The 27,867-nt window shown below is 50.9% G+C and overlaps 1 protein-coding gene across 10 annotated transcripts in view; it reads left to right on the plus strand.

Moving 5' to 3' along the window:
* ANKS1A (ankyrin repeat and sterile alpha motif domain containing 1A) overlaps positions 1–27,867 on the plus strand; it is a 176,691-nt gene that overhangs the window by 132,537 nt on the left and 16,287 nt on the right. For 9 of the 10 annotated variants that reach the window (XM_074348522.1, XM_074348523.1, XM_074348525.1 and 6 more), the window contains 2 exons: positions 12,319–12,385; positions 17,631–17,737. In XM_074348522.1, the coding sequence (XP_074204623.1) occupies positions 12,319–12,385; positions 17,631–17,737 (174 nt within the window). Of the gene's footprint in view, positions 1–12,318; positions 12,386–16,594; positions 17,007–17,630; positions 17,738–27,867 lie in introns of those variants that run through there. The other variant, XM_074348529.1, reaches the window with a different exon arrangement.

The following is a 27,867-nucleotide window of genomic DNA, read 5'->3' on the forward strand; positions in this document are numbered from 1 at the left end:
GTGGTTCGCTTCTGTCACAGGACTAGGATCCATCCTCAGATCATACTTACATGAGCATGTTGTGTTAGTACAGTCCAGCCAGGCTGCCTCTGCCATAAATATCCTAAAACAGAAACCTTAGATGTGGTCAGTCCAAAAGGGTGCTGGCTGGGCACCAGTGCTTATTGAACGCCTACTATGTGCCCACCACGCTACCTCTGTCAACACGTTTAATCCCCATACTGTACCATGAAGCAGGTGATATCATCCCTGTTTACAGACAAGGTTTAGGTAGGTTAATATATTTTGCCAAAGTTATAAACCAAAGATAAAGCCCTGTTTTTGTTCTGACTCTGAATATTTTTCTGTATTAGACCACACACGGCATGGAAGAACACAGGTGACGAGCTGGACTTGGAAGGAATTACAGGGTGAGGATTTGAGGGCCGCAGAGGAGGCAGAAGCCTGCCAGGTTCAGCGTGGCATCTTGGGAACAGCAGGAATGGGGGTTGGTGGGAACGTGGGATAAGCATTAGGCCCACACCAGGCTTCCAACCAGGGTCAGGCATCTCAAGTTCACTGTGGTCTGTATCCCCGAGCTCTTTTTCCATCAAGAAAATAATTAGCCTCCATGCACCTGTCACTCCCATGGAGTATTTCCACGTACCTTATCTTCCACGATTATATGTGGGGGATATAAGGATGCCATTTCCATAATTTTTGTACTCCCTGATGGGACTGGGGGCAGGGCACACTCTAGCTCCTAGCTCAGGCTTTTTGTTTAGGATGATCTTGGATGCCCTTGAGCTTCAGAACTTGGAGAATTCCAGTTGCTTTTCCTCCCTGCCCCATGGTCTGTCAGGGAGGGTAAGGGGACCGTGTGGAGGGGCTAGGTCCTAGATAAAGTGACCTTCGTCTGTGCTCCCAGCTTGAGATCTGAGTGGGCTGAGGGCAGATTCCAGTTCACCACATGCTTTGCGCTGTTACCCGAAGCTGGAAGTTTGATTTGTGTGAGGTAGCCTGAAGTTGATAGAATCTAAGAGCCTGTGACTTGCTAATGCCTTTGATCTGTAACCAGGAGAGACTGCATAGCCTGGGCTGGTTGGCCCTGGACCATGGCTGTGGTGATCAATGAAGGCGTAGGGCATTATTCACATGGAAACCACGATGAGGAAGAAGGAAGGGCTGAGGGTGCTGGGGGTCGGTCACCAGGGATTGTTTACCAGCCCTAGGTGGAGAGGAGGAAGCAGCCAGAGAGGGGCTCTGTGTCTGTGGGAGTTTAGACCTACTTGGTAACGAAAAGTGGTTTGAGAATTCGATGTGCACAGCTTGGGACATTGATAACAGAGGCAAGAGCTTGTTAGATACCACTGCCAGCTCCTTCCAGCGGCTTTCCACACGGCCAGTTGCGACTGGGGGTTGTTTGGTTAATCACAAAACTTGGTTGAAGGAGAAAGTCATTTTTAAAAAGAATACAAACATTTTAATTTAACCCCAAACGCACAGGTGTGCAGGCTAGTCTGTGGAGCTAGGGCTTTTTCTTTCCGTGTGGATCTGCTAATTTGGAGTTCTCTGTCTTTATGACATGAATCACATCTATAATAAATTTCTAGCTTGAGTTTCTTAAAAGTAAAGCAAGAATTTAGCCACTTGTGAAGCAGTCTGAGTACAGAATCCTTTTAGAATTTTTTTACAGTTTATTTCTCCAACAACACTTAATTCAAGAGCACATTTTAAACAATGATTCTGCTATTGAGTCTCGTCAAGGCATCTGCTTGGTTGTCACAGAAACAGCTTTTTGAGCTTGTTTCGTCATTTATTTAATGTTTAATTTTGTTTTCATCAACAAATATAGCCATCTTAAACAGTTTGGAAATGATCCCAACTGATTCTTGGTTAGCAGAACACTCTGGGTGGAAACAGAAGACCCACGGGTGTGGTGTGCCTGAGAGAATCCTGCCGGCTGTGAACGTGGGCCTGCGCTGCTATGGTTTACTGAAGGACGAAGTGGCGTGCAGTAGCTAACTGTAGGTCAGTTAAGTGGAGGTCATTAACAGACCTGCAGGGTAGGTGTTAACCGTGATACAGATGACCACGCTGATTCCACAACCTCCTCCTGTTTTCCCAGGTTTCTCTGAGGTATACAGGGTGGCAGCAGCACCACGGCCCAGCCCTCAGCTCCCCTGCCTGGAAAGGCGAGATCCTGAGTTGAAGCCCTGCTCCCTCCCCTCCCTCTCCTCTCTTTGGTGTCCTCCTGGGTCCCCAGTCTTTGTCTTCGTGTTCTCGCCCAGGAGCTGCTTTGTGGAAAGGCGTCATCTCCCTCACATAAAACGTTTTGTCCTGAATGGAGAAGCAGCCTCCAGCTGAGTGTCCAGGAAGTGAACTATTGTTCACACAGCATGTTCCAAACATTTTCTGCCAGAAGGAAGCCCTTTCTCTCTGGTCTGTCCTTTTTTTTTTTTTTTTTTTTTTTTTTTTTTTTAAAAACAAAGGAACCTGGGTTTTGATGAACTTGTTTTTTAGGTGGAATTCTGTTTATTTTGGAACCAGATGAACGTGAATCATAAGTGCAAACCCTTTTTAGGCTCTGTAAGCCGACGTGAGTGCGGGAGTAGGACTGTGTGGCCTGTTCGCCTGGCACCTGTGGTTTCACAAGGACAGCAGATGTTTCTTAGTGTAAAGAAGTGGGTTACAGAGTGAAAACTAAATGACTTTTAGGCTTTACCCTATTTTTTGAAAGACTTAATTTAAGAAGGTACTTTAGTGCCTCCTGCTGTGGCCCAGGATGTAGCAGGGCCCAAAAATCTCCCAAGAACAGGGGCAGACAGACACTGCCTTTGGAGAAGGAGCAAATCTCACCATCTGTGCTTTCAGCAGCAAGAATCTTGCCTTTACTTCGAAGATGATGTCATTCAGGGAAGCCCATGTCTTTTAGGCAGTGCAGAGCTTGCTCAAACTCATGTCATAATCAATTAACTCCTCATTGATTTCCAGAGCTGGGTCTGGAAACCAAATACTGCTCAAAGACTTGTGTGTTTTATCAGATATCTCTAGCAGCCCAGTGTTGATGTCTCCATTTTACCTTTGAAGAAACTGAGGCTTCGTCGGGGAAGAGAAATAGCTCAGTAGTAGGACACGTGCCTAGGATGCAGGAGATCTGGGTTCAATCCCCGTTACCTCCATTTAAAAAAAAATTTTTTTTAAGAGAGAAAAATAATAAAAATTTTTCAAAAACTTGCAGCTCCCTTCTTCCTCCAACCCCACAAAAATAAAAAATAGAAAAAAACTGAGGCTTAAAGAAGAGAGGTCATGTTATTTGCCTGTAGCAATGATCCATTAGTGAGGATTTTTTTTTCATGCTTTATAGAAAGAGAAATTTACATGAGTTGTTCAAGGTTCCACAACAAATTAAGTGGATTTTGAACTCAAGTTTCTTACTCCAGAGTCCTCATTCTTTCCACCACTGTACACTGCCCTTCCAGTGTTCTCAGTCCCACATATTTGAAATTGTACTCTGAGCTTTAGTAGAGTAGAAGCTAGGCCCTAAACCAGCTGGATACCATGAGTTAGAAAGAAAATTAATCAGACACTGGTCATATATTTCTAGTCCTGTGACCACAGGCATTTAACTTTTCTGATGTTTGGTTTCCTCTTCTTTAAAGTGGGAGGAATTACAGTCTCCCCCATACCCTGCAGGCTGGTTGTGAGGATGAACTGAATGGCTGGGTGGGCAGTCAGCTGCTGCTCAGTACAGATTACCCCACTGGGAGAACCTAGCCCTGGAATCTGTCAGCCCTGGAGGGCTTCAGTGTTAGCATTGTTGATCCAGAGTACTTTCCAAGGAGAAGGGTACCTTGCTGTGAGCACCTGTATTCAATTTTCAGGAAGGATGACAAGTAGGAAAGGGATAATTTAATAAGCTCTCAGCACTGTCCACATACCTTTCCCTTGCAGTATTCTGACGGTGGATTTGATCTTACATATTGATTTCGGGCTATGGGGGAATACAGACGTATTCTACTGGCCTGGTATTCTAACGTGCTGCTTATCATGCTAAAGTAACTCACTGATGATCAGTGTCTTTTGAGTGTGATTAATACGAGCCAGTTTCCCAGGGCCTGGTCATCCCTGAGAACCCTGATAATTGAGTTTTCAGACCGTCAAGCCCGGGGTTAGCCTGGGTTCCAGAATAGGGAAAGCCACACAACAGAGAAGTGGTGCTGAAAGCCCTTAACCCTGAAAGCTTTGTGACTCGGAATAATGGTGAAGTCAGCTTTCCCACATTCCTTTCTCTTTGTTGCCTTTGCCTGCTGGGCATGTCTCTGCTTATTAGCATGTTGAGCAGAGTTCATTGCAAAGGATGAAACTCAAACCAGTGTTGATCTTACAATTTATTATTCTCTAGAAGATTTGATCCTGAAAGAGATTTTTGTCCCAGTATTTTACTCTGAAAAATTTCTAACACACAGAAAACTTGAAAGAGACTTGAATAGTGAGTGAAATGGCTATATACTCACCACCTAGAGCCTGGATTCTGCAGTTAGAGTGTGCTGTACTTGCTTTGCCTCATGTCTATCCATCCTTCAGTCTACTTAAAAATCCATGTTGTATTTTGATGCATTTCAGAATAACTCAAAGATATTTCATCCCTAAACATTTTATTGTTTAGTTAGAGTTTAGTATTTGTTTATAGTTTTTTGAGGAGGGGGTGGTAAAATTTATACAAATGAAATGCATAAATCTTGAGTCTACCATTTCCTGAGTTTTGATAAATACATACATTTGTGTGACCAAAATTCCTGTCAAGATACAAAATATTACCATCACCCAAGAAAGTTCCCTCATGTCCCTTCCCAGTTAATCCTTACCCCTCCCCGCCCCCCAGCAACTACTCTTCTGACATTTTTCCAATACTGTAGATTAGTTTTGCCTGTTCTAGAACTTTATATAAATGGAATCAGTGCAGTATGTGCTCTTTTGTGTAAGGCTTATTTGAATAATTTTAACTAGTGCTTTAAAATGAATGTTGTGGGGGGAGGGTATAGCTCCGTGGTAGAGTGCATGACGAGGTCCTGGGTTCAATTCCCAGTACCTGTTTTATCAGTCAATCAGTCAATCAATCTAATTACCTATCCCCATTAAAATTTTTTTAAAAATAAAATAAAATGAATGTTGGGCACTCTGTCAACTTCATCTCTCCAGTGTTTTCCCATTTCACAAGTTCAGAGATACTTAACAGTGGCAAACTCCAGGATGTCCCAGGGCATCTGATGGATACCTGTAGTGTATTTGTATTGTCTATATAATTATTTTTTTTTAACATCTTAAGTATATACAGTTTGGTGCTCAAAATTCCACATCTGACTCCCCTGATGTAACAAGGCAGGTGTTCCCCGGCAGAATCTGAGTTGCTGATGGATGTAGGACCATTTCTTTCCCTGGCTGCACTGCTGAGGAAATCAATTCTACATAGGCCCTTAGGGTGTTTTCTTTGGGCTAATTTAATCTGTAGCCGGATTGACTAGTACAGTGCACTGTAATGAAGCCAAACGAGAGAAGGTTACTTGGAGGTTATTACTGGTGAAAGAAAAAAACCAAAGAAGAACCCAGAGGCAGGCAGGGTGCCCAGTGTTTTAGGTAACTGCAGCCTTTTGGAGTGTGCTTCCTCCTCATTCCTTCCCTCCTCCCCAGAATAAGCCTACTCCTGGATGGAAAGCAGATTGTGTGAACTGGACTAGAACCCAAATACGTAATCCTCATTAATCTTTTAGAGTCTTGTCCCACTTATTAAAGCCAGTCCTTGGCACATAACCCAGAGTTATGTGGCAGCAATGATAAAGTTAATTGGAATCTAGGTCTCCCAGCTTTTTTTCTTCTTTCAGCACTTTCTTGGGGGCTCTGAGTTAGAGCCCCTGTATAGTAGGCTGCTCCAGCCTGAGATGGTCAGCAAGTCTTGTTTACGTGTAGGGCTCCCCTCCTGCCAAGTGGCAGGTCTGGGGCATGAATGCCAGGTCAGGGAAAGGGCTGGCTGGCTAGTAGCAGCTACCCAGGAGGTATGGGAAAGATAAAAATGAAGAGGGAGAAGGAGCATTAGAGACTTAGCCTACAGAGGCACGGGCTTCGCTTCGCCCGTCTAACCTAGGACAAGCACACTGTGGGCTTTCATTGAGCCAGTGCCCGTGACCAAAGGACAGAGACTTCTGAAACCAAGGAGCTTTGTGGTCTCTCAGCCTCATAGGACAAGGGGGATTGAGAATGAAGGTGACAGTGTAACAGGGATTCAGACGGGGATAGGACAACAAGTATGGTAACAGTCTGAGGGCCCCCTCCCCCGTGATGAGACAAATTGAGCTGGGACTGATGCGTGCTCCGTGGAGAAGTTGTTACTCATTGTTAGCGGGGCTGCCATGTCTGCCTCCAGAGAGGCAGCCCTGAGCCTGCTGGCGGATATTTATTCATTCCCTGCCGGTCTCTCCCCTCCCCCACCCTGCCCCGCCTCCTTCCCCTGAAAGCAGTTGACAAGGTTAGAAAATCAGGACAAACAATTTACTTCAATCCATCTTTGTTTCTCCTGAGGCCTCATGCAACTCAGTCCGGGGTGGGGAGAGGGAGAAAAATAACTCAGACCCCAGTCGGTGACCCTTTTTCAAATGTGGAATCAAAGCCCACTCTAGGCTGAGGAGAGCCTGTCTGCTGCTGAGAGGCAGAAGACAGCGATGGTGATGAATTCTTATGTGGTCAGGGGTCTTCAGGCTCCTTCCACAGCGGCAGAGCCGACTCTGACGTCAGCAGTCACCTGATGACATGGGCTGGTTACCTCTGGGGAGGCTGAGGAGGTGAAAGCTTGGGTCCTCAGCCCTGTGCTCCTGGGAACGCAGTGCGCTGTCCCAGCAAGGCCATCTGGCCAGAGGAGGGGGCTGCCACCTTGTCCCCCCACAGCAGGAAGGAAGCTTGAGCTCTCCAGGGCAGGCTGGCCCGATGGCACTCACTGGGCGGCAGACCTGCGCCTTCGGCAGGGTTGGGCGGCTATCTATGGAGTAGATCTTCAGTTTCCTCACCTGAAAAATGGGATAACATGTTTGCTTGGCAGAGTTGAGGCTCTGCAGGATTGTTGAGAGAAAAGGCCAGCTGGTAGCTGGGGGATGTGGGGTTGCTGTGTCAGTAACCCAGGGAGGGTGGAAAAGAGAAGAATGAGGAGGGAAGGGGAGTCAGAGAATCCAGACCAGGGTCCAGAAATATTGGCTGACTTCCCTTCTTACTGTATTAGTGAGGTGACTAGCCTGCCGTGGGCATTTAGCAAATGGTCACTTGTCACCAGGCCCCTCCATGTGCCAGCTCTGTGCCAGGCACCACATGGCATCTAAAAAAAAATGGTATGAAACAGGGCCCTTGCCGTTACTGGTTCTGTAGCATCTCTGGGACACACCATGAAACAGCTAATTGGGAAGTTACAGTGCAAAGCAGAGTGTGTTTCCGGGCCAAAAAAGTATTAAGTGTCGGGGGCAGAGAAGGCGAGGTAGACAGTGTCACCAGCCCTGGTGGTACAGGCCTAATGGAACTGGTGTGTTTTCCAACCGGTGGGAGAGGCCTGGGGAACTGATAAGCTCCCTAGGCAGCAGCAGGAGGGTTGGTGGGGAGTGTCGGAGTATCTGATGTCAGGAGCCAAATGTCAGGTGAATTTCAGAAACATCTCCCTCCATGTTTCCATATGCACCAAAAAGAAGGTAAGAGAAAGGTGATCTCTTTCCCTTCCTCCCCTCCGTTAGGCCTCAACTTATGACGAGACTGATTCCTGTTCTCCTGTCTCTTTTGTACATGAGAGTCCCATCGTTCTAACTTGTACCACCTCCTAGGATGGAGGCTTCCCATAGGCCCTGGGGCCACATTGCACCGAGGCTGTGGTTCTCCTTCGACTGCCTATACCCAGCATGCTTCCTGGTGCACAGAAGACCCCTCAAAACCTGGGGAAATATTCTTCCCCCAAGAGCAGCTTCTCCCTCCCTTCACTCCCAGTGTCCATGGAGAAGACTGGTGTAGTCTTAGTTGCTCCTGGTGGCCAGGTTATGGTGATGGGGAACAGAGCCTTTCTGTACATAGAATATCACTTCTCATTGGCAGCCTGTGGGCAGCCAGGACCCTGTGTTCTAAACAAGCAGATGTGAGAGGCCTCAGCAGTTTGGTTTGGGGTTTGTTTTCAACCATACAGAGAACACATTTTTACAGCCTTGGTAGGGGAAAAGAAAGTCTGAATAGAATAATTCTGAATACTTGCTGAAAATGGAATATTTCCAAGCATTTTTAAAATAAATGAGTCCATTATGGTGATAACATTCAGGCCTTACTTTACCAAACACCAATACAAGTTCTCAGTAGAGTTCATGTGGAGTGCAGTATGGCCACTTCCCATTTCTCTCCAAAAGTGTTGTGAATCCTAAACAATAGAAAAAGAGGAGAATGTCCTTCCGTTACATTCCACCTGCCTCTACCCTGACACTCCCCTGAGATACAGAATGTTTCTGGGAAAGCAGCCTCATCAGATTGGTTTCTAACTCAAGTCTAAATGGTTAAACCACACGAAGTGTATAGATCAGAATGGTATCTGTCTTCTGTGACCAGTCCTCTTTGTCTAGACTGAACTGATGGGGCGGGGGTGAGGTGGGAGAGGAGATGCTGCTCCTTCTTGTCTCCACAGCCCAGGCTGAGGTGGGGGGGTAGGTGGGGACCAGTCTCTGCCCAGGCAGGTCCTCTTCAGGGCCACTTCCCCCCAGCCCTGCACTTCCATCAGCGCTGGAAGGGGTCCTGGGTTGCAAGCTGTTCAATAAACTGCTGAGTGCTCAGTTTCTCTATAAAGTAGAATCTTCTCAGCTTGACTTAGCTACTGCCATTCACAGAAAATAAAACATACTGTCTAGTTTGGATGACATAGTTCTGAGAGTGTCCACTGGCACTTCCCAGGTGGCCTGCAGTCTGAAGCACCTGGTGTGCCCACCCAGAGGGCTGGCTTTGGAAACTGGGCTTCTCCTGACCCTTTGTAGTTGGCCTGAGGGTGACCCCGGGGCAAGCAGGAGGGACTGGAGGAGAGAAGCAGCAGGGTGTCCAGCTCTGCTCATTCTGATCTCAAAAGGCCCAAACAAAATGTCATGAATTGGGCAGTCAGGAGACACTGATTGGACAGGCGGGCCGGGGCTTTGGGTGTTAGGTGATTATGATAATGAAATGCATTATGTAAGTGACTTGACTTTATTTCAAAAGACACCTTGGAGTCACCCTTCATTTCAGCTTTTCCCACTCTGACACTCTCCGTGGCCTTGGGAAAACAGCTTTTTTTTTTTTTTTTAATTGTTGGCTCTAAGTAAATGGAAACTGCTGTGTTTTGTCAGTCTGTCAGTCAGTTGCCTATTTACCATGAGTAGGTCCAGGGGGTGAAATGGCAAATAAGACATGCTTGATTCCATCCCTCCTGGTGCTTATAGTGGTGCTGCTTCCACATTTACCCCTTTGACCTGGAGGAGGGCTCCAAAGCCATTCCAGGAATAAGAAGGACCCATCCTTCCAAGGAGGAAAAAGTTTCCTCACCTTGAGCACCCTGCTTTTCTCCTATAAATGCAGGAAAGGAAAAAGAAGGCACATCTGCTCTTTGCCCAGCTTCAAGGTTTCTATAATCTGAATGGGTAACCGGGGCCTCGGGTCCTGGCACTGATGTGCCATTTAGTGCCAGGTTGGGCCTTGCAGCCTGGGGGTGGGGAAGCAGCTTATCTGGAAGATAAGAGCTGTCTTCAAATGTCCCTAAGCCTCTCCTGTGGAAGCAGAGGTGCTCTAGGGGAGCTGGGTTGAAGTTAGAAAAAAAGTTTAAATCTGTAAAAAGATAAATGTTATGAATTGGCACTTTCTGCAAATGGGATGAGCTGACTGGGAGAGCTGGCAAGTGCCCCATTTCTGGAAGTTCTTTAGCAAAATCGGACATGAGGTAGGAGTTGGAATTATATGACCTGTGAGGCCCTTGCTGCTAACTCGATTCTGAGGGTGGTGGGTATAGCTCAGTGGTAGAGCACATGCTTAGCGTGCGTGAGGTCCTGGGTTCAATCCCCAGTACCTCCATTTAAAAAAAAAAATATGGAAAAAAAAAAGATTCTGAACCTGGAAAAACTTTCAAGAAATAACTAAGAATTGTCTTACACATATACTTGTACATGGGTACCAAGATGGCTTTAGAACAGTATTCATTGTAGCACTATTTTGGATGAGGAAAGATTGGAAACGCCACACATGCCCGCTAGGAGACTAGTAAAATAACTTATCGCGTAGCCATACACTGGATGACTATACCTCATCCATCAAAAAAAAAAAAAAATGTTTTTTAGGAAATGTGGAAGGAACTCCAAGATGTATAATTAAATGGAAAAGGCAAGATGCAGAACAGCACACATGGAATGCCTTTATCAGTATGTGGGTGGGTGGAACACATTCATATATTTGCTTACTTGTGCATAGAACAGATCTAGAAGGCTACTTGAGCAACTGGTTATACTGGTTGCCTGCAGAGAAAAGGACTAGGCAGCTGGGAGACAAGGGTAGGAAGGAGACTTTTCTCTGAATAACCTTTGGTATCTCTTGAATTTTGAATCATAAAGATGTATTAATTATCAAAAAATGAATATAAGTAAAAATATGTTTTACAACTTTAAAAATAAGTTTCACTAGGTCGGAGCACTGTGGACAGCTGAGGAGAAGTGGGAAGCAAACTAACCTTTGAGCATCTACATGAGCCCTGTATGTTATACTTTTAACCTGCACAACCTGTTACAGAAAGCAATATCCATCCCTATTTTTATGGGTTTAACACTGAGGCATTGGGAGGGGGAAAGTGCTTGCCTGGCTGGCTGGGTCCTTCCCACAGTTGCACCATGCTGGCTGCTGAGGAGCAGTGCTTGAAATGGGCAGGGCCAAAGAAAATGATGCTCTTGCGGGGAGGGAGGGGCGTTTTCACGGGGCAGTGTAGACCTGCCACGGTGCTGCCGGCTTCCTGCGCAGGCCTCTGGGCTGCCAGGCGGATAAGAGGGCGCATACCCTTTGTTCGCTGCATGGGTCTGATGTGATGTTTCCCGTTGCTTTCGCTGAGCTCGGGGATGGAGTTCGCAGTGTGCACTAACAGCTGTCAGGTGACCGCCTGAGCCAGCGGTCATTTCTGTCACTGGAGGGAAATATCTCCCCATGCTCCCGGCTGCCAAGGGAGAGGTGGTGCCGGCCGGCCCTGTGTTGTTCTGCTGGGTGTCAAAGGTGCCGCCATTGTCTGCCAACTGGAGGCTGGCTGGAGAGTTGTTGTTTTTCTGATTGTCAGACCCAGGCTCCTTACTTGCACTTAGAGGAAAAAGCAGCCGAGCCCTGGTACAAAAGGTCCTCTTTTCATTTCTTTGGAAAAAGAGCAATGAATGAGCTCATTATCACTGCAAAGTAACCCAAATAGGGAGCGGGGTGGCCTCCTCCCCACTACCTGGTCCTGCTTCTGGCCAGGTTTCCTGGAGTAGGGGGCTTGGATCTGGCTCGGGGTAACCAAAGTCAGATGGCTGGGACAGGTGGTCCATACAGGGGGCACTGCTGGAGACATTTGGATGCTTTGAGACCGCTCTCTGTGCTGTGATCAGAGGAAGGACTGGTGTCTGCACCCCATCAGATCCCCTGAATGCAGAGCTGTGTCCAGGACTGCTGGCCTCCAGGGAGCAGAGATCTTCATGCAGAGTTACGTGCCTGCCTCACTTTGGCTTCCAGGAGGTTCCCATGTTCAGGTCCTCTGCTGGTCTCAGCTGTAGATATTGTCCTCACACCTCGGAGCAGATAGTCATGCAATATCAGTTATCTGTTGAATGCTTCCAGATTGCCAGGCACTACTCTAGGTGCTTGGGGTATAGCATGGAACAAAACTGGCAAAGTCTCTACTCTCATGGAATTTAAATTCCAGCAGGAGCAGTGAAGTCTGCCAGCTCTGGCCCGCTCTTGCACCCTCTGCCCAGTCTCTGCTGGGTCTGGAAGAACTGGAGGGTGGGGGGAGTGATGTATAAATTGCCTTGGAAGGGAGGCTTTTAGGCATTTCCAGCAGCTGAGCCCAGATTGTGACCCACTCACTCCCTTCAGAGCACGAGGTCTTTAGATCCTACTGGGCTGTGGTCAGAGAAGAGCCTTTCTTGATTTGAGCGGCAAAGAGCTCTGAAAGCTTGCAGGTTGGTGCTGGACTTTGGAATCATCTGGAAGAGACCTGGAGGCCTGCCCAGTGCACTGATGGTGAGCTGGCAATGTTTGACTCCGGCCTGACAGCCTTTCCTTTTTGTCCCTCTTCCATTTCAGATTGAGAAGATCATGAGCTCCATCGGAGAAGGGATTGACTTTTCTCAGGAACAGCAGAAGATCTCAGGTATTGTACCAAGGAACCCTTTTTCCTGGGGAACATAGACCTTTGGCCCCCTTCTGGCTCAGATTTTCCTCTGACACAGAAGACAGATACTGAGGGGGTGAAAGAGGTCAGCCTCAGACCAGTCACACTCCTGTAATTCAGGATCGCATGTATCTGGACAGCCCATCCAGCTGCTGTTTTAGGAGTCATGACTCCTTTTACACAGTGGAGAAAAAGTATACAAATTGAATTTTAGGCTGTCTATTAGGAAGCTTTTTTAAAAAAAGTGAACACTTGTCACTTACTCATAATTATTTTAGTAAATGTGGGTTTTCTTCGATTGCCTTAATTTGGCACGATCCTCAGCTTGCCAGGCGGCCCTAGCACTAACTCTTCATGAGAACATGGCTCTTGGGCACCTGATCCCTGGCAGTGACCTTTGTGAGCCTGCATCACCCGGAAGGGCTGGCTTTGCTGTTTTCTCCTTGTGTCTGTCTCTCAGTTTTTCCCATTTACTTAGGCGCTCATTATTTTTACTCCAGATCACTGTCACTTGGGGCATTCTTTTCATTTCAAAGCCCTATGGGTGAGTCCTGCCTGTTTCCTTTGTTTGAAACAAGGAACTGGGGAGGCCATACCTGAGCTATTTTCCTTGATAACAGAATTATGCTTGTGTTACTCGCTCAGGTGAGTGACATTCTTAAGAGTGCCTCCCAGAGCACCTGTCACCCCTTCCCCCAGCGTCTGAAGATAGTCCTGCCACCCAGGCACCTAGGCTGGAGGCAGCTTGGGAGCCTGGCCTCTCCCCCTTGTCGGGGAGGTGCCTCTCTCTACTGAATGGGAGGATTCCTCTGTCCAGGTTTGACCTGTTAGCCCTGAGTGACACCTCTAGTCCCTCCATGGACCTCTGACCCTGGCAGGAAGTCTGATGGATGGGGACACGTGTGCACATCGGGGAGCAAGGTGCTACTGAGGCCATGGGGCTAGTGGAGAGAGCATGAGCTCTGGAGCCTCCGCCCTGGGTTCAAATCCTGGTTCTAGATACACAGGTGTCCAGGCCGAGTCACTTACTCCCCCTGCGCCCCAGTTTCCTACCTACAACATTTGGATAATAGTATTTACCTCAGGTTTGTTGAGAATGGGTAATATATACAAATACTTGATCTAAAGAGATACTCACTAAATAGTAGCTATGCTCGTTTCTGTCCATGAAATGATTACTTCCTCATATAAAAAAACCTGAGAGGAGGGGTGTCTGCTCCCCTGGCTTGTCTCCCTGCACATTTTTTCTCACTGGGCTCCTGGAGCCACCTTCCTTTCAGCAGCCTTGTTTCCCTGGGTTCTAGCAGAGAGGGCCCAGCTGGGTTTGCCAGTCTTAGATTATGGGGGGGTCTTAGATTATGGTGGTAGCTCTCTTGGTTGAGAGCTTGGGCTCTGTTTCCGGGTGCTTGCTTGCATGCAGTCCAGCTACTTTACCCTCTGTTGTGGTTTGCAGGCTTTACCAAGAGTCAAGTGTTTGTTGGCAATAGATATCCAGGACCGAGACAAACACTGTTGCCATTTGCAAAGCTGGGGTTTAGGGGCAGCAGGGATGGGACTGATGCGGTTCTGTTCAGTTGCGGCTGCTGCCTGCTTCCCTGTACCCCTCTGCATCTTAGGAGCCTAAACCATTTGCTTGTGCTTGAGAGACTGGGACAGAAGCAGGCCATTACTTCTTGGCTTTGATAAATCAAGAGATGTGGTAGCCCTTCTGGGAAACATTCTTCTGGAAGAGCCCTTCTTGCAGGTAGTGACACCGAGCCCTTTTCTTGCCCTTTGGGCCCCACCCACCAGTTTTTGCCCCCCATGAACCCATGTAAATGGCAGGAGTTGGTCCAGCTGCCCTCCTAGGTTTCTGGATCCCAGCACATAGTCTTGTTTTAGTACCATTGAGTTGAACCATCCTCTGAACCCCAGTTTTGGAAAGTCGAGAGCGGGCACATGAGGGTAGCCCTCTGAGCAGAGGGTGTGTCCAGCAGTGCTGCAGAGTCCTGACTGCTGTGTCGACAGCTGCCAGGCTGTGAAGCATGGAGAGCGTGGGCTCAGGCCTGCCCGTGAACTCTGCCTTCTGTCTGATGGGCCAGTAAGGGGCTTTCCCCAGGACCTATGGAGCACCAGCCTTCAGCTCAGACCAGAGCAAATTTCTTGTTTATTTTGAATGATCGGTGTCAGGGTTCAAACTGTCTAAGGGTTTCTGGATCTAGGAGAAGAGACCTGGGCCCTGGGGTTGCCATCAAGGGGGGAGGAACAGGCCCTCCAACGGGCAGCCCTTAACTAAGCACAGAATTGCCCAGCGTGACTGGTTTTGCAGAGGATTGTGTCTTGAAGGGTGAAACCCGTATGCCACTTGAATCTGACTCATCTTTTGGGCCCTGGGTCCCTGAGCTTCCAGTGCTGGAGCTGGTTACCCGAACCCCTGCAGACTTGTTTTGTAACTCATCACACTGCCAGGAGTACAGGGAGGGCGAGCCTTCCCAGTGGCCTGGGCCACCCTGGCTGCTCTCATCAAAGGCCTGTTCTGTTGAGTGGAAGAGAACGCTTGACTTCTGCTAAAGCCAACTGTTTAGCTGTCAAATAGCTGTTAAATGCAGGCTCCTTTGGAAGCCTGATGTCCTGCACACAGAGCCCCTGCTTCGCTGTGGCCATCAACAGCCTTTTGGGATGCAGGTGCCTCCCAGTGTGTTCAGAGGGTGACATGTAGTCCCTGGGTTTGTGTCTCTGTACACATTACCTTTCTTGTCTCCACAGCTGTAATGGGATTTTGGTCCTGGTTTCCTTTGTCCTTGGTGCCCCCTCCCATATCCCCTTCCCCCAGATTGTGAGTGGCCTGCTTCAGGCCTGGTGCTTCTCTCTGGGCTCTGACGGGCCCACAGAGAAGTCTCTTCCCACAGTGTTGGTGTGCTCACCTGAGGACTATCAGTTGTAATGTCCTTATCTTGTCACCTGTTTTTGTGATACCCTGTGGTTTATCTTCCTGGCAGAGAGGCACAATCATTCCTGAAGTGGTGGTGGTTGGAGGGGGGAGTCACTTAACCTGTGGGCAGGACATTGTCACTCCTCTGTTCCCTCTCTTGCTGTCCCGGAAACTTACAGTGAAAACTATAGGATTTCTCTATTCTCCCTGATAAACTGTTTGCAGCCCTTTGAGCTGGAGGTAAAGTTTCGCCGTCTTTGCCTTTTATATGCATGTATATCGGCTAATATCAGATACTGGAAAATTTGTCATTTTGCTCTGATGCTGGTGTGGCTTTCTCCTTCTCCCTTGGTGGCAGCAGCAGCAGCAGCAGCTTCTGCTGCGATGTCCGATCCCTAATGTATTTTCCTGAGTGTGGAAGGGCGGAGGGTGGGGAGGAGAGGAGGGGGAGGGCCAGACATTATGAGAGTGAGCAAGGACTGTGGAGCTGGCAGCAGGCAGCGTGGAGCCCAGGAGCCTTTAAACAAAGCATTCTGCTGCAGTTCTGTAAGCACACACATCCACTGGCAGCAGGCAGGACCACAGCTGCCCGGCTGGGGGATTACAAGCAGGAGTGAATCAGCAGCGGGGGACACTTGACTTCATGGGCATAGGAGAGCCTGCTGCTTAGGTTCCTGGAGCAGACGGCCCCACTCAAGGGCAGGGGAGCTCAAGTATCCCCCAGACTCGGCATCTCCGGAGTCTGCTGCAACGTGCATCGGGAGACTGCCCGGGCCCCTGACCACCATCTGTTCTGCAGAGGACAGAGGAGAGAGGGAGCCTGGGACAGGGGATCACCAGGGTCTCCTAAAAAACCAAGCCAGTTGGCTTTGGCTTGCCCAGAGGGGCAGAAAGTGCCGGCAACAAAAGAATGACTTTCACCGTGTCAAGAGTTCTCTGGAGGTGTTTTTATAGTTGATTCTTCTTTTTCCTTCCTCGCACCTCTTTTTCCTTTTCGGTTTTTTTTTTTTTTTTTCCTTCTTTTATCTGTTCTTGCCCATGAGAACCAAAGAAGTAGGTGGGGTCAAGGCGTTCAGCTCCCAACATCCAAGGTCTGCCGGGAAGAGCTGAACTTTTTTCCTCCTTGCACCATGGCACTCCCCTGTCCTACCCGAGGAGCATAGCAAATACATGTCCTCCCTTCTCTGCTCATCCTCAGAGGAGAACGTCAGGATCCGAGATCCTGGGAAGACAGTTGCTGTCTTTATCACTCAGCCAAAGAGAGAACAGCACAGAACGTGAATAGACTTAAGCCGCCACAACTCAGGAGGACCGCTTCCTTTCTCTTTTATCTGGCTGGGTTTTGTCTTCTTCAACCCAGAACTGGATCTGCCCGCCTGCCTTCCACCTGAGCAGTCAGGCGAGTCCCCAGAACAGACCCTATCGGAAGAGGAAGATGAACGCCCGACCCCTGCAACACAGCCCGACCCGGGAAGGCGGCCCTGCAGGCAGCGCCCTGGCCTGGGAGACGCCCCGCTCGCCAGCGGCCAGAGTCTAGCAGTGGACCGGCTCCCGGCCCCGCGGAGCCGCCTCTGAGCCCGCGCCCCAGCCTGGCCTATGCGCCCGCCCGCCCCGCGCCGCCTCCAGCCTCTGAGCATAAAGGGCCCGTGGCCATGGTTTGCTTATTCCGGGACTGCTGGGGGAAAACAAGTAAAAGTCTCTTTTCTCCCCCTGCCGCGTTCTCTGCTGCTTGTGTTGCATGTGCTGGGTCCCTGTGAACAGCCGCCGCCGCTTCCCGCCGGAGCCCTAGCTGTGTGCCTGTGTCCCTCCGCTGCATGAAGATGCGCGCTCTCTCCTGACCGCCTGTGCTGCAAGGTCGCAGGACTTGTCCCTCACCCACGGCCCCGGGGCTCCAGACGCTGCATGGATGAGAGGAGCTCCCCGGCCCCTTCTGGTGCCTGTGGGAACCGACGTTCTGAAATACCTCAGTGAAGGCTGATGAGGCGTTGACCCGGAGACCTTTGGGGGTTGGCTCCCCCCAGCCTGTGGGCAGAGATCGTGCATGTGCCTCCAGCGGCCGGCCGGAGCAGCTCGGACCCAGGGGATGTGAGCGGGCGGCTGGGTCGGGTGTGTGTGCCCCGCCGGCGCCTGCCCTTGGCCCGCCCGCGGAGGAGGAGCCTTGGGGCCTCTGCTCTCTGGTCTCTTGTATATAGTTTGGCTGCTTTATGGTAATGACTATGATGTGGCAGTGCCATCTGTCTTCCTCTGAGTGCCGCTGCTACCGCCTTAATGGTTTTTCCCTTTTCAAGCGTCTGCCGATTCCTCTCTCGTCAGGTTCGCGGACGCTGGAGCAGAGCGTCGGGGAGTGGCTGGAGGCGGTGGGGCTGCAGCAGTATGAGAGCAAGCTGCTTCTGAATGGCTTTGACGATGTCCGCTTCCTGGTAAGTGCCGCCGCCTGGGGGCGGGTGCTGCTCCGGAGACGGAGACGCGCTTCCGGGGCTCCCCAGGCCCCGCTGGAACTGGAAACAGCACGTAGACCTGTGTCCCAGGGACTGCCGACTGACTTGCCTCAGACAGCCGGCCATCAGCCGAGCGTCATGTGCCTGCTCCCTCAGCTCCCCCTTCCCTCCCCCATGACTCCAGAAATAGTTCTGTAGGAAGAGCTCTTTGCATCCCTGAGGCAGACCTTTTCTGACCCTGGTCTCCCTCTCGGCCTCAGACCACGTGTTGCATATGAGGCACCAAGGCCATCTTGTTCCAGCTCAGACATCAGGCGTTCTGGTGGACAGGACAGACCTGTGGTGATTCCCCATCCCATCTCAGCCAGATACCAGAAGTTTCCTTTGTTCCCTAAAACTTTGCTGTCAAGCCCGTAGTCACTGAAGTGAGGAGCCTTGTCTCTGGCAAAAGGGCCTCTGCCCAGTCCAGCCCAGGCTGAGCGTCTGGGCGGAGCCGTGGCTGTGTGGCCTCAGAGGTGGCCCAGAGGAGAGGCTGAGCTGGTGGTATGAAGGATTGGTTGCTTTTCTGAGGTGTAATTTTGTACCCACTTCTTGCAAAACACAACAGGTCAGAAAAAAGGAAAAGGAAAACCTAGGTGTCTTTCCTCAGGCCCCCTGTGGGGTAGGGACCTGGCTAGGACCCTGGGCTCCGGATCCCGTGCTCACTGTCAGTCCAGGAAGCAGCTCAGGGTGGGTGCCTGTGACTTTCACTCTCCTGGAAGCCCTCTCTGAGGCATCCTCGTGGGTTGCGCCTGGGTAGTATAGCCTGGGCAGGGCTGAGCTGAGGGCTTCGGCTCCCCTCAGAGGCTGCCCCGGCCTCCCCAGGGCGAGCATTAACACAGCAGTGATGACAGGAGCTGACACTTCGTATTCCTGCTCACTGTGTGCAAGAAGCCGTTTAAGTGGTTTGCATGTGTTAGCTCACTGAGTCTTCCCCATGGCCCTGAGACGTGTGTTAATGCTGTCATCTCCCTTTTCCAGTACAGAGCAGTTACGTTTCATGCTCACGTTCACACTCTGGTGTGGGCAGAACGTGCGCCCTGGTGCTCTGAGTCTGAGGCTCATGCTCTGACCCCCATGATGCATGGCCTTTTTCTTACATGTGGATATGGGGAGTGGGAATGGAACCGCTTATGTGCTTTAAGTCATCCTCTTGTGTATGTTATCTCAGGAGCTGGGTTTGAGGCATATCCTTGCTTCCTGGCAGGCCTGTTCCCTGCTCTCACAATGCCTGGGGACGCATTCCTGAGCAGATGATGAGGTGTCTTCGCTCTCAGAGGCACATCTCTAACTGCCCTCTTCCCTCCCCTGCCGTGTTGAGGGGTGGTGGTCAGTCAGCCCAGAGCTCCCCACGCCCTCTACTCTCCAGTGTGGGTCTCTAGGGGGTTCTGCCGACCAGGTGGCATTTGGTGTCTCCCGAGTAGCAGCCTGCCCAGGGAGCTGGCCTGGGGCTCTCAGGAGGGACCCTGACTGGGATGACACCTCCCTCGGCTGTCTCCGGCCCCAGGGCAGACAGTGAAGGTTGCCGCAAACCACCCTTCCAGGGCCTGCTTAGGGCCAGTTATTTTTCAGCTTTTAAAAATCTTAGGTTTTAAATAGCAGTTTTTAAAAGTTGAACTAAGTGTATTTATGGTTCTTAGAACCTAATCCCTGACTCATTACGTACCTTTAGGAAGGTCTGACAAACCCGAAAAGGAGGTTCAGCTACTGAGCAGGGACGGTTGGCCCTCAGCTCTGAGTGTCAAGGGGCCTTCCCTCTCTGAGCACCACCTTTCCTCAGACTAGCCATCATATGGACAAGGGAGAGTGGCCCTGGATGTCACAGTGTCCCCTCCCCATGCTTTGGTATCTTAGAGGCTGAGCTCCTGATTTCTCACCCCTCCTTCTGCCAGTTCTGGAAAGGGTAAGTCTCCCAGTCATTGAATATCAAGACTCCTTTAAAACCGCTTCCCTGCCCCTCCCTGTGCTCTGACCAGAAAGTAGCTGGGCAGGCACCTGGGGAAGCCAGACATTCACGCAAGATGCAGGGCCTCTGTTAGAATGCGTCTGTCCCTATATGGGAAAGGCACTCAAGGGGAAGCCAGCAGCTCAATTCTTCCATGGCCCTTCCAGGCGCTCCTGCTGCTATGGGTACAAGCCCTTTTCTCTCTGCTCTCTCCGTTCTGGAGGAACAGCTGGCAGGTGGAGTCTATACAGGAAGGAATGCTGAGGACACCTCAGTTTAGTGTGTCCCTTCTGATACCTAGAGTGGCCTGAGTAGCCATGCAAAGTATCCTGGGTAATTACCTGTAAGTGGCCAGATGGGCTGCAAGGCTAATTAAGTTTTAGCAGCCAGAAAAAAGAGGAAGGAAACACACAAGAAAGGGGCATTTTTGTTTAGAGACATTCCCTCCTTGCAGATGGTATAACTTACATCACGTTAGCTATGGTTTTATCCCTCTGGTTTGGTTTTCAGCAGGCTGGAAATGTTTCCCTTAGTTCTGAAATGCCCTGGAGACTCTTCTACAAGATGCACAAGTGGCTCCCAGGAAGCCAGGCTCTAGATGTAGTAGGAATACCTGGAGGCTGAGGGCTACTGTGAAATCTCCCTGGACAGGGTCCTATGAGTTGTTGTGGGAGGAGCACAAGGCATTTTCAGGGTCACGTGGCCCCCTCTTGGGGATGGAAGTGGCTTTAACATCATGTGCTTTAATCATCCCCTCTGTGCCTGAATCCCTTCCAGATGATCTCTGCCACAGTGCTTTCCTAGTGCAGGGGGACTCAACACCTTCCAAAGGGGTATACCCCATTCACTCTGCATTTAGGACACTCTTTGTATTGAGCCAAAAATCTGTACCCTTATGGCTTTTGTCCCTTGGTTCCAGGTTTACCTTTTGGTAAACACAGAACACTCTTAAGCCCTTTAGAAAATTGAAGACCTTGGTCACGGACTCCTGGGTCCTGTCTTGTCTCAGCTCAACATCTCCTTTCTCTTGGCTCATCCTCCTGTGATGTGATGACTGAGCGGGACCCGCAAGTGTTGCAACTTGAACTTAATTCACACTCTCTTGCCTACAGGCAGAATGGGCCATTGATTTGCAGGGGTCAGGAGCTGGACAGTGGGGGCTGCCAGGTGCTCCCAAGACCAAGGGGGGCTGACCCCAGACCCTGGCAGATGGTGTGGGGAGCCTGGCTCACACACCTGCTGGCCAACCCACCACACTGGCTCTCGCATCATAGCCAGTTCCATTTTTCACAAATCTTGTCCGCAGGAAATGGGCTTTCTTAGGAGAAGGGAGGAAATACATTTAATCAGCATGGAAGGGAGGTAATTGGTGGTTGGCAAGTTTGCAGCTCAAGCGTGCTGGTGCTGGTCTCCGTGTCTGGGGACTCGGCCTGACCCCACTTCACGGACGTGTTGATTGAGTGAATGCTGGTGTCCCTCATGCAGGAGTATGATATGATGTTTAAAAAATGTTAAGACTGTCTCATGTGGAGAAGTGTTCACCTTGGAGTGTTGAGTGAAGACATTGAGACCCCAAAATCCACATGAAACGTGATCTTAGTTTTCAAAAAAGAAAACCTCGAGAAGGGCAAGGGAGTGAGCCAGAATGGTTTCCATGGTTCTCGGGGGGATTACTGGTGACTTCCTTTTCATTTTTGGAGTGAAATAGATTTTCTGTGTTTTCTACAGTGAATGGACCTGAAATCAGAAGAGCAAATAACTTAGGTGTCTTAGGAGCTTGCCATCCAGCGGGGAGGGAGGGGCACAGAAAGCAGTAGAAACAGACAGACCGGCCAAGCGGCCAAGCATTAAGTGCTGTGGTGAGGCTCCTAAGTGCCGCAGGAGCGCGGAGGGAGGAAGCCCTGCACTCACCGAGGGCTTACTGCCTGCCTGGCCCTGAGCTGGCACCCAGCCCCCGGGGGCTATTGGTCAAGTGCAGATGGAGCCGCTAGGGCCCAGAGGGTGGAGGCACTGCCAGTAAGAGGAAGAGTTGGGACGCTAGCCCAGATCTGTCCAACTTGAACCCCTGGGTTACAGTCTCTGTCCAGGCAGTTTTGTAGAGGCTGTGGGACCTGGAGAGACTCCAGGGTGAGGCCCGCACTGCTTGTGGTGAGTGAGGAGGCCGCTCCAGTGCAGAGAAGGGCAGGGCTCTGACTGGGCAGCCGGGGTGGGCTGGGCCTGACCGTGAGGGGCCTAGACAGCCCGGCTCTGGGCCTGGATGTGGGGGGCAGTCCTGTGGCCGAGCGCTCACCACAGTGCCCCTTGGACAGCAGAGAGGAACTGAGAGCGGGCATGTGGGAAGTGGTTGGGGCTGATGGATGGACAAGTGGATAAAGGAAAGGAGTCAGCAGCAGGCTTGGGTTGGGCTGGAAATGGACTGAGCCGGCAAGCCTGTCACCTCTTGGGGCAGCGTCAGGGAGGCCTCGTGCTCCTCCTGCCAGTTTATTTCTCCACAGGCTTCTGCCATGTGCCGTCCCCCTGTTTGCCTGTCTGTTTCTGAGACTATGCCAGCTCATTCCCACGTGTTGGAGAGAGAGGACAGGTGACAAGGAGTGAGCCCTGGGGAGATCTGAAGGCATCAGCTCCGGCAAGGAGGTCCTTCGTTACTGGCTTCTGAGATTTCCAGCCAGGTCCCCCGAGCCCCGGATTCCCTTCCTGCTCCTGTCCCCAGATTAGCCTCACGCTTCAGCCCAGAAGCAGCTTCATGGTTGCAGTGGGGCTGTGCCTGTGGGTTCCTGCCCTGGCTTCCCATGCTGCCCCCTCACCCGCCTCTGAAATCCCTCCCTTTGCCCTCTTCCCTCCTGTCTTCAAGGGGCCGCTGCCAGCCTGGGCGGAGGTGCTGGCGGCACTGCATCTCCTGGCCTTGACCTCTTTCCACCAGCCCCTGGCTGTCTCTCCATGGGGCACTCTGGGCACTGACTGCTCGGGGTGTGCTGTGCCCCTGTGTGAAGCAGGACCTGAGAAGGAGATTTCCTCAGCTGGGTCACTGGATTGTTGGTAGAGCTAAGGCTCTGAAAGGAATATTCTTAGACAAGCATGGATCCTGACTCCTGGACTAACTCAGTTCTGGGATCACTTAAGAACTTAGCTCCTTGATGTCCCAGGGTCAGTGTGGCACCAGGTGTCTCTGCCGGGCTCTTGTACCTTGAGATGAGAGCCAGGCTCACTTTGGGCCCCTTTGCGGGCACATGCACTCTCTTGCTCTCCCTGGAGTTACTCAGGATCCAGCTCTCCGTGCCCCAGGTACTACTCTGGACTTCTCTGGTCCCCTTCACAGCGGAAGGAAATTTGAGAACTGTTTTCACGTCTGTTCATGTAATTAACTGCACTTTAAGATGGAATTGGGCTGGAGCACATCCTGTCATGTAGCTTCAGATTGCTGATACCTCCATGTGAGCAGCAGCAGTAGGGGGTTCTGTCCTGGCATCTCAGCTTGTCCGTGTGTTCGTTTAGTCAACCCCCAGTGGACCTGTGCAGAAAGTACAGGGGGCAGGGCGGGGGTCCTGCGTGTCTCTGTCAGAGGCACAGACCTCCCAACACACTAAAGGTCAGTTATGACTCAGGTGCCCACGGGCATCCCCGAAGCCCATCTGTGGACTCCTGGGGTCCCTGGACACCACACTCAGGATTCTTGGATTACGTAATCTGCTTAGGTTCTCCTCAAGCAGGCAGCTGAGTTGTGACTTAAGCTGGCTCTCCTGAGCCCAGAGTGGTGCCCTCACCTCCCACTCTAGTCCCAATGCCTCCCTTTCCCATACTCATACTCAGCTTGTCCCCGAAGGTCGGAGCCAGTGGGCTTGGCTGGCTCATCACTGAAGGTCCACGTCCGGGTCAGGCAGACCATTCCATCTGCCCACTGTGTGTTGGGGGACATTCTCCAAAGGGCTAGAAAAGAAGCTGGTGGGCTCAGACCCCAGTAAGCTCTTGGCAGTGGCTTGGGGCCACCAAAGCCCTTCTGGACCCACAGCTGCCACCACCACAGGTCAGTGGCAGGCATTTCTGCCTTCCACCCTCAGTGAGACTCCATGGCCGCGGGCAGCTGGCTGAGGCCACAGTTAAGGATGGGGAATTAATCAAGAGAAAACGCAGGGCTCCACTTACTCACAAAGAGAGCCAGCTGGGAGTCAGGAGACATGGATTTCCTGCAGGTCCCAAATGCTTTCAGGCAGGTTGCTCTGCCTCCGGCTGTCCCTGTCCCATGGGATCTCATTTGACTGGTTACTTCATGGACATAAGCTCTGAAGGGGGCACAGTATAGCTTTGGGGACATAGCTGAAATCGAGACCAACCGTGACCCTGGCTGTGTGTGAGAACATGAGGTGGGAAGGTGGCATCTTCTCTGCGGCAGAAGCAGGCAGCAGAGATCAGCTTTGTCCTCAGGTCTGAGGGGTAAAGCCTGCTGTGGGTGGTCTCGGACCCAGGCCCTTTGACTCCGACTGACCTGTGCCTGGCTAACCTACACTGATGACTTAGTGGGGACTGTAGCACCTTGACCTCAGACAAGGCCTCAGAAGGGCAAATGTCCTGGGGTGATTGGCGGCAGATGAATGGAAGGATGCTTCTCCAGGTACAGAGAGAAGGAGGACACCAGGAAGCTACTTGGGACAACAGGGTCCTGAGGGGTGCTTCTCTCCTGAACCTGGGAGGAGAGCTGTCCCTGACAGCCCTTCCCATGAGATCAATGGGGGAGATGGCCTCTGGCTTCAGGAACTAGGAGCTGGTAACATTTGTGCTTCATCCTCATCTTCTCTGGAACTAGTTGCTCTCTGTCACCACCGTGTTCTGTCTCTCCAGCTGAAGACGGGTCTAGGCTGGGGTTGGTGTCATTAGGAGAGCAGGGAATGGGGGTCAAGGCTGAGCCCCTCCTGTTGACCTTTTTCTAGGGCACCCGTGAGCCAGGGGAAGATGTCAGTTTGGAAAGTTCTGTGACTGAGTCCCAGAGGAGTGGGGGTCGACTGGGCCAGGCAGCGGTGAACAGATGAACACAGGGAGAGCCATTGAGCATTTTTAACTCTGACAGGCAGGTGACTTTGTTCCTGTTTACAAGGTTCTGACTTGGTAAGAACCTTGAACAGCAAAATCAGGATTTGAACCCAGTTCTTATTCCCTTATACCACTGCTGCCTTGTGCAGTTACTGGCACACAGAAAGCCCTCAACCCCTGGAGGAGTAAATGCGTGGTGTTCAGGGAGCATGGCTTCCATTTTCCATCATTACTAAGATTTTTAGGCCACAGCAGTAAGCAACAGAGCCCTGCCCCTCCTCCCTTCCGCTTCCTGTTCCTTTTCCCAGTGGTCCTTCCTGCTCCCTGGGTTACCCCTCACTCTACAAGCTCCCTGGGGCTGTGCTTTGGTCTGAGCGAGAAAGACACATGTGCTCACCCCTCCTGGCCCACCCGCCAGTGTGTGTGTGTGTGTGTGTGTGTGTGTGTGTGTGTTTGTGTGTGGTCAGTACAACCCCTAGAAGGCAGTCCTCACTCAGACCTGGACTGGTCTGGTGTTCGGTGACCTGCACCCCTGACAGCTGTGTCCACAGCAGCTTCGTCGCTGCAGCCAGTAACATAGACTGCAAAGGTGCATGTGGTGGAGGAGCCAGAATGTCCAGTGGTGGGTGGAATTTTGGGATGCCAACGTACTGGAGAGTGTGCAGTCATTGGAGGCATTCGTGATGGACAATTAAATGTTGCGGGGAGGAGTGTGCATGAGCATGTCAGCATGTGAAAAAGCCGGCTAGGAGACAGCGCACCTGGGCTTTCCCACTCTGGCCCCTCTGGGATCTGACTTCCTTTCAAAGGCCTAAATGTTCTGATGGAAGAGTGACTGCTGTGCAGAGAAGTGCCAGGCTGGACTCGCCTCAGTAGGGGGTTCCTCATCTCTCAGCTGTACTTTCCAGACTTTCCACTCAGCCCACCCCCTCCAGCCTCATTTCCATATTCAGTATGGCCTCTCTCTTCTCAATCACTTGGTCATTTCTCCTGCCAGGAGTCATAAAAAAACAAAGGCTGAAACCTCCCCTCTCAGGGAAGGAAGACTGACCTATTGTCCTGGCCTGATTTCACCTCAGGGAAGAGCCTGGCACTTGTGCCTCTCGCTTCAGCCCCTCCTTCTTCCTTCCAGTCCTTTCTTGGTCCTCAAGGAGCAGGGGACTGTGGGAAGAGGGGCTCCAGACAGAGGAGGCACTGGATTGGGAGAAAGGAGTTGGGGGGCCAGGGGTAGGAGGGTGCTCAACCTGATACACATGAAAATGCAAATTAAGACCTTAAGAGCAGGTTTCTCAAATCAGAGGTAGAGAGGATGGAAGAATGAGGGAAGAGCCTTCTGAGTGAGCTGACAGTCGCCACACCCATCCCTGAATTGATTTGCGGGTCCTGCCTGAGCTGCTAAAGCTCCTTAACAGATAAGCAACTGGTTCAGCAAGAGGCCCCCGCATCTCCCTCTTGGCCCAAGGCAGGTGCAGGTCCCTGGCCTCCTCCAGAATCTCTGCACCGTGGGGTAGCTTATAGCTTCCCTGGGCACTGGCTGGTTCAACGGTGCTTACACTGTCTCTGCTTTCCAGAATGTTGTAGATTTTCACTGGGCCCTGCCTCTGTCTCTCTCCTACGTTAAAAAATTTTTTTTCTTCTGAGTAGAAAAGTTATACAAATTTATTGTAAAAACTTTTTTGAAAATAAAGTACAACAAAAAATGTAAAAACCACTATAAATCCATTACCTCGGTGGGGGGAAAAATAAGGTTACCTTTCTGGTGAATTCTTCTAAATGAATTAATATTTTTAAAAAGTAAGATTGTGACCACTTCTAGCATTTTGGTTTATTTTTCTAAGCTTTTATTGTTAAAAAAAGAAACTTTAACAGATTGGGATCTGTGGTGTATATATATATAATTTATTTAACCTGCTTTTTCACACGCTGACATGCTGCATGCACACTCCTCCCTGCGACATTTAACTATCCATCATGAATACCTGCAACGACTGCACACTCTCCAGCACATAGGCATCCCATAATTTCACCCACCACTGGACTCTGGCTGCAGTGACGGAGCTGTCGTGAGCAGTCATCTGGGGTGCAGGTCACTGAACACGGAACTGGACCCTGGTCTGAGCCAGGACCGCCTTCCCAGGCTGGGTTTGTAGTGACCACACGCACCCACTGGCATGTGGGCCAGGAGGGAGAGGGTTGAGCAGGGGCATCTTTCTTGCCCAGAACACAGGCCCACCCCCCGGAGCTTGGGGAGTGAGGGGTCAGCCCAGGGAGAGCAGGAAGGACCATTGGGAGAAGGAACAGGAAGCAGTAGGGAGGAGGGGCAGGGCTCTGTTGCTCACTGCCATCTGTAGGCTGCCTGAGCCTCTCCCGGGCCATCCGCGGTCCTTCCCTTCAGCTCTGAATTGCTCCTACCAGGGCTCCTGCCAGGCCTGAGCTTGTTGGAGGGCTTGGTGGACTTAACCACACTGCCACCTGCTGGGTCCTAAGTACCCAGCTGGCAGGGGGAGGGGGTGGATTTGGACAGCTCCAGAGGAGCCTGGCCGCCCTCACAGTCTGCCAGGGAGTCAGGTCCCAGCAAAAGGACACACAGACCTGGTTCTTTTGCCCAGAGCCAGTCACCTGAGAACCACTGCTCGCTGTGCTCCCCCTCCCCATATCTAGAAAGCAGGCCATGGCTCAGAAGGCAGACGTCCTGGCCCCCAATGGCCGTGTAACCCGCCAGGCGGTTGTGAGGACGCAGTGACAGGACAGCAAAAGGTTAGAGACAGAGCCCAGGACAAGGAGGTGCTGTGAAGTCACACCCACCTCTGCTGCCCTCTGTCCCCTCTCCCACAGGGACTGAACCCAACCAAGCCAAGTGTTAGCTAGTTATGTTTCAGATTTCACTTAGAAACTTTATTAAACTCTTAAGATGATCTCTGTTCACTCAAATGCTTAGGCCAGTGAGCTGTTCTACTTTATTAGCTCCATAACTGTTAACTCACTGAGAACTCAGAACAGGGCCATACGTATAGAAAGCTCTTGGTAAATGTTAGTGTGGTAGAAGGTAAAGTAGAAAGTCCCCTTCCCCCCCATAAATCTCCTCATGAAAATGTTCCTGAAAGGC

The sequence above is a fragment of the Camelus bactrianus genome, chromosome 20, assembly GCF_048773025.1.
Source record: "Camelus bactrianus isolate YW-2024 breed Bactrian camel chromosome 20, ASM4877302v1, whole genome shotgun sequence".
Classification (NCBI taxonomy): domain Eukaryota; kingdom Metazoa; phylum Chordata; class Mammalia; order Artiodactyla; family Camelidae; genus Camelus; species Camelus bactrianus.